General features: G+C 37.5%; 1 protein-coding gene across 1 annotated transcript; it reads left to right on the plus strand.

The window, feature by feature from the left end:
* Positions 1-352: 352 nt before the first annotated feature.
* On the plus strand, positions 353-10,963 carry C27H1orf159 (chromosome 27 C1orf159 homolog). Its single transcript, XM_009818553.2, has 8 exons — positions 353-424; positions 1,955-2,030; positions 4,017-4,121; positions 5,012-5,077; positions 6,434-6,568; positions 8,697-8,722; positions 9,058-9,088; positions 10,827-10,963. The coding sequence occupies exons 1-8, from the start codon at positions 353-355 to the stop codon at positions 10,922-10,924; spliced, it is 609 nt and encodes a 202-aa protein (XP_009816855.1). The 3' UTR covers positions 10,925-10,963.
* The last annotated feature ends 2,194 nt before the right edge of the window (positions 10,964-13,157 follow it).

Consider the following 13,157-nt stretch of genomic DNA (forward strand, 5'->3'; position numbering starts at 1 on the left):
ACAGTTCTATTGCAATCACATTGATTTTTAGATCCTGGGTGTAGAATAGTCTCTGCGTGGCCCAGTTTGGAGCAGACTGATAAGGCTTCTTGTTTCTTAGCAACGACCGTCTGCCATAGCCAGAAACCTGCCCCTCTGCAGCTGGAGGGAAAATTCTGAATGTCTCAAATTTGTGTCTTGAACCAAGGTAAGTCATTCCCCCTGGCATATTTAATTTAAAGGCCTTTGCATTCAAATAAAAGGAATGTGTTGGCAAAATTCCTTAACAAAGGGAAAGCATAACTTGTCTGACATTAATAAGACATTCTAATTTCTTTCCCTGTTCTTATTTAGACCTGTGTCTTTCCTGGGCATGGAGGTGCCATATGTCCTTCTCTTAACTAGACTTGTAGCAGAAGTTGCCAGCAAATCTACTGAAAGTTCGGTAGGTACTTCATGTTTTTTGTCATGCTAGGCGCTGTAAAACCAGAAGGATCAGATTATTTTCCTCTCACACTGCAGTTTATAGAAGGCTTTCTAATTAAACAGAAATGACCTATACTGTTAGCAGTCATTAACTGAAACTTTTGCAGTGGGTCAATTTGCTCTGATGGCTGATTGCCTATTAAAGCATTGAATTCTTCCTAGTCATGTGCTTGTAGGCTAGCAGGGATGCAACTGGTAATGCCTCACACTATGTGGAAAAAGCACCCTGATGATCAAAAAACCACTTTTCAAGCTCCTTGGCAGTTTAACAACAAACAATCCAAAACATGGATACCCAAAAGTTAACTTTTCAAATGACTGAGAAGCTCTGAAGCAAACACTGCTTCAAGTCACAGAAAAAGGTCAGAGTAGAAAATTCTGCTTGCGGGAGAGTTCGACCAACAAAACTGTTTAAGAAGCTGGTCTTAAGCATGTTATCTATAGATCTTCTGGTTCTTTACTGTAGCCTACCTCCCCATGATGCACTAACAGTGTGAAGTCAGCCTACTAATTTCAGTTTTGACAGTCCCAACCGTTGCTTCTGATAGCTTTGAGCTTTGTTACCCCTGGATTTGATGGCATTTGCGGATAAGCAGAAGAATACTGGCTGTTACATGTTAGGTATATTTAAGTTACTTCTATGGCTAAATATAGATCAGGTCTTGTTACTTTTGACCAAGAGCACTTCATCCCTTTTTAAGACTGATTTGACTTGCTATATTCTTTAGGGGAATGTACCTGCAAAACTTTAAAAGGCATGGGATTTTTGTGACTTATTTTTCTTGTACAGATTCAGAGACCGGATATGCCCAAGTGTATACGGGATGTTACTAATACCTATGAAAAGAACCACCAAGTTTCTAACAACTATTTATCCCTAAGCTTATGTCACAGCTTGTTGTAATTTGTAAATAATTTTGAAACTGTCTTTTATATAAGCAAATAAAAATAAACTATGTGCCTTCAGGATATGTGAAGTTATTCTTTAATATTAATGTTGAAGGAAGAAGCTTTTGTAGTTCTGCTGGGTTGCTCTGCTGAATGTAGATGTTATCATCACTTGCAATATGGCCATTCAGTGAAAAGTAGGTTTTGCCAGTCATTTTGCCAATAATATTTCTGAGCAAATCTGTTAGGGCATTTATGTGGTGCTGTGGGAAGGATAACTTCCCCTCTGAACTGTGCTTCACTGAAGAATTTAGCAAGTATATTTCTAAAGCAGTTTTTTGAGGCTTTGTCCAATGTCAACAGTAGAGTTTGCATTTGTTCTCAAAGTGTTAGTTTGGGTAGCAGCTTCTGGGTCAAAATCAGGTTGATGGTGTATCTAGCTCGCTCTGGCCTTGTAAGGTTGCTAAATGCAAAAAGAAAAAGTTACGGGAAGTTTTAACTGCAGTTAGTGCTTATTCCTCTATGTTCTCTCTAGATTTTTTTTTTGTTGAAGCATTTTAGTAAACTTAAGGACTGTGTGAAATGTAATTTCTTTTCTTAGGTTTCAGAAACAGAATGCTGTGTGGATATGTTGGATTCAAACAGTTCCTGTCCAGTAACCAACCAGTGCAGTCCAGGTATAGTGTGTCATTATTTAATAAAATTCCAGATTGTTTTTGGCAGTTAACACCAAAACACAGTGCCTGATTAATTGGGGAGTGAAAACAAAATAGTTAGTGCATGTACATGTTGAAGTCTTTCTTCCTCTAGATACACAAGGTAATGCTGCTTATGACTCATAAATATTGTTCTGCATGGTAAGGAGAATAGACAGCTATTAATAAAGTTATTCTTTATCTTTTTTTATTTAGTGTGCAGTTGGATTATGTAAGAGCTATTGTAAATGCTTAAAAGCCCTAAAAGCCCATATAATGAGCATAAAAAGCAAAAATGCTGTAATGCGTGTCTAAGGGAGCATTAAGAATAATTTCAATATTGTCTTGTTAGCACAGGATGCCTCATTCTTCCTTGTGCCATATACGTAGAGTCGTTTTCTTCTAAATGGAGTTAAAAACTTCTTTTGTCACTCTCCAGCAGTAGCAAAAGGGTAGTCTTTTTTAATGCCATTTTATTTAAAATCGGAGAGTAAAAGCAGGAAAATGGCTTCAGAGCCCACAGTAACAAGAGAATTAGTGACTTAAAAATTGGGGTCCACTTCTGGGTTCAGTCATTTCCTTGTGAGAGTTGTTAAAGCATTTTAAGCTTATCTATTTTCACTGCTTCATTAGCTTCTCGAACTGTTGCTTCATTTAATGCATTCATTTCTGCTTCTAAATGATCTTAGATATGGTATAAACAATTATCTCCAAATTAGGGGATTGCGTTCTCTTAAATATTATTGTGAACTTATAATCTACCAATATCTTTGGTGTCAGATAAGTGCTTTGATGCTTCCTTCCTATTACTGTAGAAAGTCTTTGCTCTTACATTGGGTCTGTTTGTGTTTAGATTAAATGTCAGATGTAATTTATTACTGTGGGCATCAAACGTGCTGCTTCTCTCTAAGGAGAAAGTAGCAGCAGAGCTGTTTCCAAATCAGCACCTTACTAATGGTTTGCTTTATGGGATAATTGATACCAGTTTGGCTCAAGGCTCTATAGAACTGGATTGTATCCAGCACAGTAAGTTTTTTTCTTTAAGTGTAGACTGTAATATGATCTAGTAGGAATATCCTTCTAATCTTCATGTCTCAAGTCTAAGCCTCAAGTGAAACCACCACAGCTTTATTGTATTAAATGAAGATGTTATTGAAGATGTGCCCTAAAATTTTTTTCCTAACAAAGACACAGCAGTATGTGCATTTAAACATAAATTGAGAGATTTGAACATCGAAGACATAGGCCAAGATGAAAGTTTAATCAGTTTCCAGCCTGCATGGTAGGATGACTGATATAAAACACTCACCATCTGTCACAGAATAGTTTAAACAGGCTCGAGTTCTTCTTGAAGTGAAACAAATAGTACAATACTTGAGAGGACTGAGGCATGGGAAAAAGACTATATTATGGCAGTATTCGTATTTTTAGCTTGCCATGCTGCAAGTGATTGACTATAGGGACACCAGAATCTTTTTTTCATCCAAGTACAGTCTTTCTGGTTCTTAGCATCTTTGTGCCTGCCTATTTCTATTTTCAATACTATATATTAAAATGGCATTAAATTTTGTTTCAACAGTGTATGACCGCTGAAAATAAACAGTAAAATACTGCTTCTTTTTTAGTATTGTTGAGGGTAGTTACAGGTTGTTAGACACTTCCTATTTTTCTCAAAACCAAAACATGTGAAGCAGTGAATGGAGCTGTGTTGAAATTGCCCTCTGGGAGTTGTTTGCTTGTAAGTCTTTCTCCTTTTTGGCCCTTGAAAGGTTATATCTTTTCCGGAATAAACACTTTGAAATGAAACCTCTTAACTTGTGTGATATAATAGGAAGCAGGAGACATTTGTAACCAGTACACCAAACTGAGGGAATTTCTGTTGCCTCTGCCTCTTTCTGAAGACTAGGAAATATCCTCAGTTGTTGCTTTTGTTGTTTTCAAACCTCTGTACATCTTACTCTTATGCAGGTTGTTACAGACGATGGAATGAGGATGGTAGTAGCAGCTGCATTAAATGCAAAAATGAGACCCTTCCTGTTTCATCTGTTTACAATCTGACTGAATGCAGAAATAGTGAGTCATTTACCATCCCTTTATTTTGACGGGTGTGTTTTGGTACTGAGATCTCTTCTTGCGTACATGGTCCAGCAAAGACTGTTCAAGAAGGCATCAGATGTTGCAGATTTTTTCCCTCCCTTGTAAAACTTCGGCCTTCTCCAAAGTCCTAATATAACTTTGAGCTTTTGAACATGCAACAATACCTATGGAAACTTTGAAATCTAGTCTGCAGAAGCTGTGCAGAGTGCTGTGGAACCATTCCAGAATCTAGGATGGGGGGGGGAATATTGAAATCTTGTTAGGTATTAGAGTAACTAATCTGCAAAACCACATTCAGCATTGAAAAAAATAATCATTCTGATGAATGTAAGTTCTTAAAATAAAAAGAAGTCCTAAACGTCAAAATTATTACCTTCAGGGTAGGACCTGTATCAAACATTCAGTGAATACTGAATTTTGCAGCTGCTTTAATCTTTGCTGTAAGAAGGCGGCATTTGCTAGGGACTTCTCCAGAGCACAAAATAGCTCAGACTGTACTTGAGTTCCTTGAAAAATCTATATTAAGAAGGCTGGATTAATTTTGTACGTGTGCTTTGTTTGAGAGGTGAGAACCATTCAATTCCTTGTAAATTTTTTTAATGAAAGAGATAAGAAACTTGATCTAAGTTTCGGGTAAATGCACCAGTGAATTATTTTCTTTTTGTACAAACTATGATGATGCTTGTTTGCTTCCTTTTTTTGAAATTCTTAAAAGTGATATAAAGAATGAATTTTCATGGGAGAAATCAGGATTCTTATGCAACTTCAAATAATTAGTGAGAAGTATAATAGCCTTTTACTAAGATTTTCAACAAATCTGTATTTTTTTGTCACATTTTACTTTAAAAAGTTCCTTTTGATTACAGCTGGTATCAGAGGAATGAATTTCCAAATGAATATAAGCACCGTAACTCCTTTTGTACAGAACATAGGTGAGTAAATCAAAATTGCTATTGAGTGCAGGCTTTGTGATTATTCACTGCATACCACCCACTTCATGACATGGCATTTGAAACAAGTTGTAAAATATGTTTTTCTGTAGCATAGGTTTTATTCTAAATGTAGTAGCCATTACTTTTTCTGGCTTGTTCTCAACAAGAACCTTTTATAAGTCTTAGAGTCGAACTTTGAGGTCACTGTTTTACTGAATGGTTCTTTCACCTTGTCCTAGTGATCTTGAAGTGATTTTTCTGGTATACTCAGGTTGAGCTGGTTATTTATGAAAACCCATAACTTGAGTTTTGAACCTTATGCTGCAAGAGTTTTGGTTTTTAGAGGTGAGGCAACATGTTACACATCTGTTACATCTTGGTTAGCCTTTCTATAGGTTGATCACTGCTGACCAGTCATTTCTGTTTAATCTCCTAAAAATACTTGTTTGATGCTGCTAAGAATAATACAAACTGAGAATATTTAGATAGCAGCATTGCACACTTCAGCAAGAGATAGGATGCCAAATGAAGTGATTTAGTGTTACAGGGTGAGTGCTTATCATCAGTGCTCTTAAAAAGGAAAGCTAAACAGTCATGTCAAACTTGGGTGCAGCTGATCCCTTTCTAACATTTGTCTTGTCATGTGTTGTATACTTGACTTGAAGTATCTTTGCTCTTTAGAATGTGGACTTCTCAAGCAGAGCTTGTCAGATAGATCTGTTGTCCTAGTTTGTCTGCAACAAGATCATAAACAACTTTTCTTAAAACACTTGCTCTTTGGGATCATAATCTTAAATAAAACAGCAGGATAAATATGCAGGGCATTTTTTGGGGCAGAGAAAGCGGAGTAGAGGTGAGGGAGGGCACCTTTTGCTAATGTCTGCCTCCTTGGAATGGTTTCTATATCAGTCACTTGTGGAAAACATAATACTGGGTGTACTGTACCAGTGGTATATTGTCTGGTGACATGTTCTGTCTTTAGGAGACTTCATTTAAGGAGTAAAAGAACAATATTAATGTTGAGTGCCTCCCAGCACTGGTTTTGAAAGTTACATAAAAGAAATGGAATGATGGATTAAAAATTTGTGGCTGTCTTAGGAAAATAGAGACTAGAGGCTTTTCTGACATTTGGCAGGTGGGGTTGGGGAAGTTGTTCATATAACAAAATGAGTATTGAAAGATCTTTGCAAATGTTTCAGCGAGGTCTGTATATTAAAAAAACCCACTTTTTTTCTCCTATGAATATCAGGAAGTTGGTCTTTATCTTTTGTTTAACCCTTCTATTAGAAGAGATTTTTAGTGAATAAGTCTTTTTCTCTTTCTCTCTCTCTTTTTATAATTTCTTTTTTTGAACAGGGGGCCCAGAAGTGGCAGCCTCTCTCATCTTAGGGACGTTTTTCATCAGTTTATTCCTGATTCTGTCTGTTGCTTCTTTCTTCTACCTCAAACGTGCCAATAAACTTCCTAATGTTTTCTACAGAAGAAACAAAGGTAAAATACCTCTAACTGTGTATTTAATCTCTGAAGTTTTGGCCTTTGCTCAGTTTCTTAATTTAAAAACCCTTTAAATTTCTTCATGTGAGTGTTCTAACTTAATGTAGCTACTGCTATCTCTTTTGATCATCCAAAACAATGCAAACTAATGAAAATTTTTCCCTTGCTATGTGGTTACAGTATCATGTTTTCATGGCAGTGCAGAGGATGTTTGTTTTCAGCCTAAGTGTGCTTAGGTGCATGTTACACAGTATCTCTCACTAACCCAGCTGTTGTTTTTTGTAGCTTTCAAAGATTTGCCAGAGTACAATACTTGACATTAGTGGTCACTGACTATGAGGTATCTGATTTCAAAAAGGAAAAAAAGATGGAAAAGAAATCAACCAGTGCTTTTTGCACAGAGGGCGTTTTTATAGAACTTAATAATACTTGTTTATTTCACTACATAAAATGCCAGACATTTATAAAGGCTTACAAAAAGCAGTTGTTGTTTATTCTTGGTTTAGAGAGAAGGAAACTGCAATGCTAAAGGACAGTGTACTTACCGTGGATGTGTCAGCAGCAGGAGAAAGGGAATGGAATTTTAGGTTCCTCATTATTGCACTACTCGTTCAACTGTGTTTGCCCTCTAAATGCAGGATTTACTGAGGCTTGGAAGAGCCAACTGCCTGATTTTTATTTTTTTAAAGCAAACACCCCTTAGCTTTTCTTTTTATGATGAAATTTCTTCTTTATTTCTGCCATTCCTGTTACTGAGAAATTAAGCCATGTAACTAAAATGCAGTGATCTGACTTCATGCCAAAGTGATTCCAGAAAAGCTAGGGAAAGAACACCTGGGATGCACTTAGCCATAGGGCACCAAGACTTTATGTAGACATCTGGCTCTTTCAGATGCTTCAGTTTCTGTGAAGTTGTTCTATATGTCCAGCTTTTATTGGTCTTCAGTTTCTGGGAGGCAGTGAGCAAAATGTGAAAGGTGATGTCTCCATTTTGCCCAGTATTTTGCATGAAACTGAGGCTGATCTATGACTCTGTCTCGCCCCTTCTATGCAGTCACTTTGAATGATTCCCATGACAACCTCTAGCACAGCATTTGCTGTGTTAGAGCTCCTTCTGTTGAAAGCAAGCTGTTTACTGGTTAGGTCTGCTAAACAAATAGACCTTCTGTTATTTTCATTCATGTCTAACAGGATGAAGCTCAAGCTAGACTGTCAATAGAATTAAGCTTAAAAAGAGAAAAAGAGGGTGGGTAGAGCAATACAATTCTGTTGTTTGGCTAAGAATGTTGTATGTAGTCATAGTAACTTCATGGAACATCACATTTACATGAAATAATAGCACAGAGACTGGAAAAGTATACAACAGTAGCTACCTAAGGTCTAAATTGATCAGTGCCACAGGACCTGCTAGTAGCCTAATCACAACGGCCATATTGAAACCTCTAGGTTGCTTTTGCATGTGTCTTCAAATGGATTTAATTAGTACAAGATTCTCCTTCAGTTTTTAAGGGGAGCTGTTGTGCTATGACATTTCTAAGCTGGTAGGACACCAGGCCTCTGTTGAGGCTTCAGTGAAACTGGTCTGACTTCCACATTTTGTACTGATAGTTCAGTCTGGTCCTGCAGGCTAAAGCACTGATGTCCTCCTTGAAGCAGAAGCATTAGAAACGTTTCTCTGGCTCATTATCGTGTTAGCTTTCGTTCTGTCTGCATGATGATTATCATGTGGCCAATAAAGGCAGCAACCTCTTGTATAAAAGGGTTGCATCTTTCACTGCTCAATTGTTTTCTATTTCTACTGCCTTTTTCTGGTAGTTGTCTCAAAGTGCCATTTTTCCTATTGAAGCTTCTTCATATTAAAGAGATACTGCTGTGGCTACCTTCTTTGAAAGCAAAATAAGTCATTCTTGGAGACCTTTGCAACCCTTTAATCTTGAAGAGAGTCCTACAGACAATGTATTCTACCAATGGGATTTCTGAATGTTCTGATCTGTTTTGGTAGTCTTTGTGACAAAACTATTTTTTATCAATAGAACTATTCTGTTGCACGCATGTATTTTTAGAAAACTAGCAGTTCTAGCATTCTAGATTAATGATGGTTAGTCTCTCTCTTTCTCTCTTTTAGCATCTGTTCTCCAGCCTAGTGAAACAGTAAGTAAATTCTGTCCTTCCAATAGGAACAAGCAAGCATAAAACATAAAGTAAACAATAACTTGAAGTTTTATCAATTCATTAGGGAGTTACTTAATCTGATGTATGAGAGAGTGAAATAAAATTAAAAGAGATTTTGGGGTTCTTTGTCCAAACTGGGAAAAAAGGTGAAAGATGAATACTGACCATACGGATTCTATTGACTGACTTTCTCCAAGAAAGGCTATGCACACAGTAAATGTTACTGGAACCTTAAAATGTTCCTGTGTTTTTTAAAGAAAGACTGTGAAGACAAAAAGTGCTTTGTTTGACATGATCGTTCTTCTGTTATGCAGGCATCCATGATACCTCCCCCAGCTTCTTCAGGTGAGGAACCGTTCCCTGGGCCATGCTGCTACAAATAATTTACCTGTTGGCTTCCCTTTTATGCATCTCGTTATTGAAAAGCAGGCAAACTATCTCAAAGTGGATATGCTAAGAACACATAGCAAGTCAAAACAATTACCTGTAAAGCCTTGTATAGAACTGTGGAATCTGTTGAGGGGACAGAAATCCAATGAAATCTGTCTAGTAGACCTTTTTGATAGGATTTATTGCTTTAATTAATGTAGGCATACAGTATTGATGGAGTACTTCTATGTTAAAATAGATCTTTGACAGCTCCTAAAATAGATTTTCGACTTCTCTATCCTAATAGAGAAGTCTTACCAGTAGACGTGATATATTTTTGTAAGTGCTTAAAAATAAATTATTCAGTCTGGGACCTATTTTCAGGATTGGAATCTTCTTGACAATGTCAGGTTGGCTCATTTTCAGACTTGATGACTTGAAGCTCATCAGCTTCTTGAAACAAATAACACAGACTGTTTGGAATATACCATTTTGTGTGTATGTGGTGTGCTTGTAGGTTGGCTCTTTTTGGCAAGGTGGGTTTTTAATACCTGTGAAACTCGGGCAGAAATTTATTTCTTAGGGAAGATTTAATCTAATCAGCTTGTCTCAATTTTCCTCCCCAATTTTTCATAATTTCAGCCTATAAATATTACTGAGAATTTTATACTCTAATCTGCTGTTTTAGACCAGATCTGAGTAATCAAAGAGCAAAAACTTGCTTTTTGATGGGCCTTTAAATTTGTGCCACTTCAAGGAAATAGTACATGCTATTCTTATATTATTAATGAGCCAGTGAGAGCCTAATAAAGCATATATTTTGGGAGTCGTATTTAGATATTTCATATTTAAAAGGGCAATGGATTATATCTAATCAAATCGAGGCATTCTTCTAAGTGTCTGTGACCGTGTAACAAAGTTCAGAAAGAAATAGGTAGTTAAAGGATATATTTTGCAAATGATAGAAAATTTAATATCTATACATGAAATTAATTTAGAGTGGCTAGGAAAGTGGACTTATTTGGCCACAGTAATACAGTCAAATACCTTGTCTCTATGCTTGATCCATGTGCTTTCAAGCCAATGACAGAACTTATGCTAACTTAAAAGTGAGACAGACCAAGTCTTCTAAAAACTTAAGAAATAGTGGCCTTCTGAGCTCAGTGAAATTTCTGGTCTCACTTATCATGTATGCATAGGCCTTTTAAATCAAGATGGTATAATTAAATTTTAATTTTTATTAATGCAGTCTTTAACTTTTAAACATCTTTTTTACGTGTGTTCCAAACTTAGTCTGGGTCTGGCTGTTAAACTGACAGCCAGTGCTGCTTGTGAAAAGCATTAGTTTCCTTACCTTAATTTATATGTTTGGTTAAAAAGAAAGTACAATTGTGGGGGTTTTTGTTAGGGCTGAAAATGGAAAGGTACATGTCCTGCAAACACTTACAAATAATGGAAATGCCAGTTTGTAATGAGCACCTTATTTAGAGTAGGCCATTAGAAGCTTGTTTAAAAAGTTTATTCATGGACTTTTGCTGTATCTGCTCCATGTAGGGTATTTTGCGTTTTGGCTTTGCTTTTTATTTTTTTAAGGTCCAGAATTACTTTGGTCACTCAGGAATTGTTAGATGGCATGTGGTGTTATGAATTAATGACAAAGGTGTGCATGCTTATACAGCAGGTGCTAATGATGTTTCTGTGCCCACCATTTCAGTTCGGAAGCCACGATATGTCAGACGAGAACGGTCACTAGTGACGTCTGCATCTGCTGCTATGATCTCTTCTTCCGAAACCAGGGTCAGCAATGTTTAGCCTTCATTCTTGACTGAGGACTTTGTAAGTGTACACAGTGTCGAAGAATCTTTTTCTGAATCCACTGAAGTGCCAGGAAAACATCGCAAGCAGCTGACCTAAATGGAAGCCAAATTACTGTGTCAAAGGGTTTGTGCCAAATGTGAACAGAGAAATGAACTAACACAAAGATACTGATGGCAGGCTACATCCAGTTCGGTGAACTGCTTTGGTGATCTTGAAATGCACTATTCCAGCTCTGTGGTTTTATTTGTCTCCTACAGATGCTGTGTTTAAAATCTGTAAAGACTCTGCCTTTCTTTGGTACACTTTCAGTTTTGGCAAGTTCTTCTTCCTGTGTTGTGATGTGTTCTGTGTCCCCAGAGCTGAATGTCTCAGTGCTGCAGGCCAACACAAAATACTGCGATTACTCAAGTATGTGGACTTGTTTGAAGGACCCACTTGTAAATGCTAACACTAAGTGCCACTGCTTTAACATTGTAGGACAATATAACAATACTTAACATGCAGTATCCTTCTGAAGCAAAAAATGATGCCTCCTGGAGCATCCTCTTCAGCCCACAACTTAGCTGACCCTGGGTTTTAACTGTGAATACAGATCCACTATCCAGATACCGTTGTTCTTGGTGCTTTTGAAGGCTGTGGTCAGTATGGGTCCAATCCCAAGTGCAGGAATTTGTTGGGAAGCTTTTCCAATTGGCTTCAGCTCAGTCCTTGGATAAAGAGCCGTTTGCTATGGCTTTGTAACTGAAAGGCTGCTATGTCTGTCCTGCAAAGACTGTCTCCACTAGCTTCCCTCCCTTAACACAGCAGTTGAAGGGAAACCAAAATTCCTGCAGGGTAGCTATGCATTCGTTAGACATGTCAGAGAGTATTGAGGTGAACTGGAGATGTCAGGTGAATTTCTGCCAATGCAATAAGGGGTTTCTTTGGTCAAGCCCTTCATTAACATGCCTGGCATTTGCAGGCCAGCACCTCATGACAGAGCTCAACAAGTTATTTCCGTGTTGAAAGTGCCAGCCTAAACAGCCCCCACTCTCAGATGCTTGTTCTTGCCCATCTTACGCCAGCTGTGTGGCTGAGTAGTCACTTGATCAGGAAATTAAAGTAGCTGTAAAATAGCTTTTTTTTGGCTAGGTTATCCTTCACCAATTTCTTTTCCTGGCATGGTTGACTCTGTTGCCATGTGAACACATACATCAGCATAATGGGCACAGTGGTATGAGCATAAGAGTGGGTGACTGGGAAATAAGTGAAAAACCTGAGGTTGCTAAATTGGTTGAAGTGTCACTGTCACCATATGTGAGATTATAGCTATGCAGCTTGTGCGTTCCCACCTACCTGTGTTGCTATTGCCTGTTTTGGTTTAGCTGGGACTCCATTATGGGTCTACGCTCCTAAAATAAATTACTTGGAAGCTCTTCATCAGCATCCACTGGCATGAACATAAACTGGAACAGTCAGTTCTCTTTTTCAGGAAAATGTGAGCAGAACTGTCTTGAGCTGACATGACACCCATATGGAGAGTCCAAACCTTGTGATCCAGATTCCCTTTTCTTTGTGGTTAAAAGCTTATTCAAAGCTAAAAGATGAGAACTGGGATGGGAGGAGATATATTTATCTTCTTGAATAGACCTGGGTTTATGTAAGCTTCAGTGCAGTGGTAAGGAGAGAGATAAAAGTAATTACAAGGTAATGAGATCTCTTGTAGCATCCAAACAAGCTAGGGCAAAGATTGGGGATAAAGAACAAATCGTGAAGAGCCCCCCGTGCCAAAATGCGCCTGAATTGCTGTATGGAGAAACTTAAGATTGTCTTTCTATAACAACAGTAAATAAAATTTTTGTTCTACTGGACAAAAGTAAAGACAGCAGACAATGCCACTTTGAGACCCTTCAGCTTTAAATATGAAATGTGCTTTTACTTCCTGTGTTCCAAGTATAGGAGGTGGCAGTTTTGTTTCTGTTGTTTTGATGTCTTTTTATCTTTGTGCTGCTGTGATTTTTTTTTTTTTTCCCCTTGTAGAAATTATGTCTGGAGGTCATAGGTTTTTCTTGAACTTAGTTGCTGAGTATTTTCCTGACCATTAAGGAAAAGGAGTAACTATGCAAATAATGCCAAGAAACTGCACCTTTGAAAGCAGGGAGTTTCTGCTTGTGAATCTGTCAATGATAGTGCGTTCTTGTATTGCTTGGTTGCTAATGTATTCTTTCTACACATAAATTATTGAAGG

Source organism: Gavia stellata, chromosome 27, assembly GCF_030936135.1.
Source record: "Gavia stellata isolate bGavSte3 chromosome 27, bGavSte3.hap2, whole genome shotgun sequence".
NCBI lineage: Eukaryota > Metazoa > Chordata > Aves > Gaviiformes > Gaviidae > Gavia > Gavia stellata.

Excerpts from the sequence above, each read along its gene's own strand:
- C27H1orf159 (XM_009818553.2), top strand. The coding sequence starts at position 353 with ATGGAGGTGCCATATGTCCTTCTCTTAACTAGACTTGTAGCAGAAGTT. Across the intron at positions 5,078-6,433 it reads TCCTTTTGTACAGAACATAG|GGGGCCCAGAAGTGGCAGCC; the intron begins GTGAGTAAATCA and ends TTTTTTGAACAG. Across the intron at positions 8,723-9,057 it reads TTCTCCAGCCTAGTGAAACA|GCATCCATGATACCTCCCCC; the intron begins GTAAGTAAATTC and ends TCTGTTATGCAG.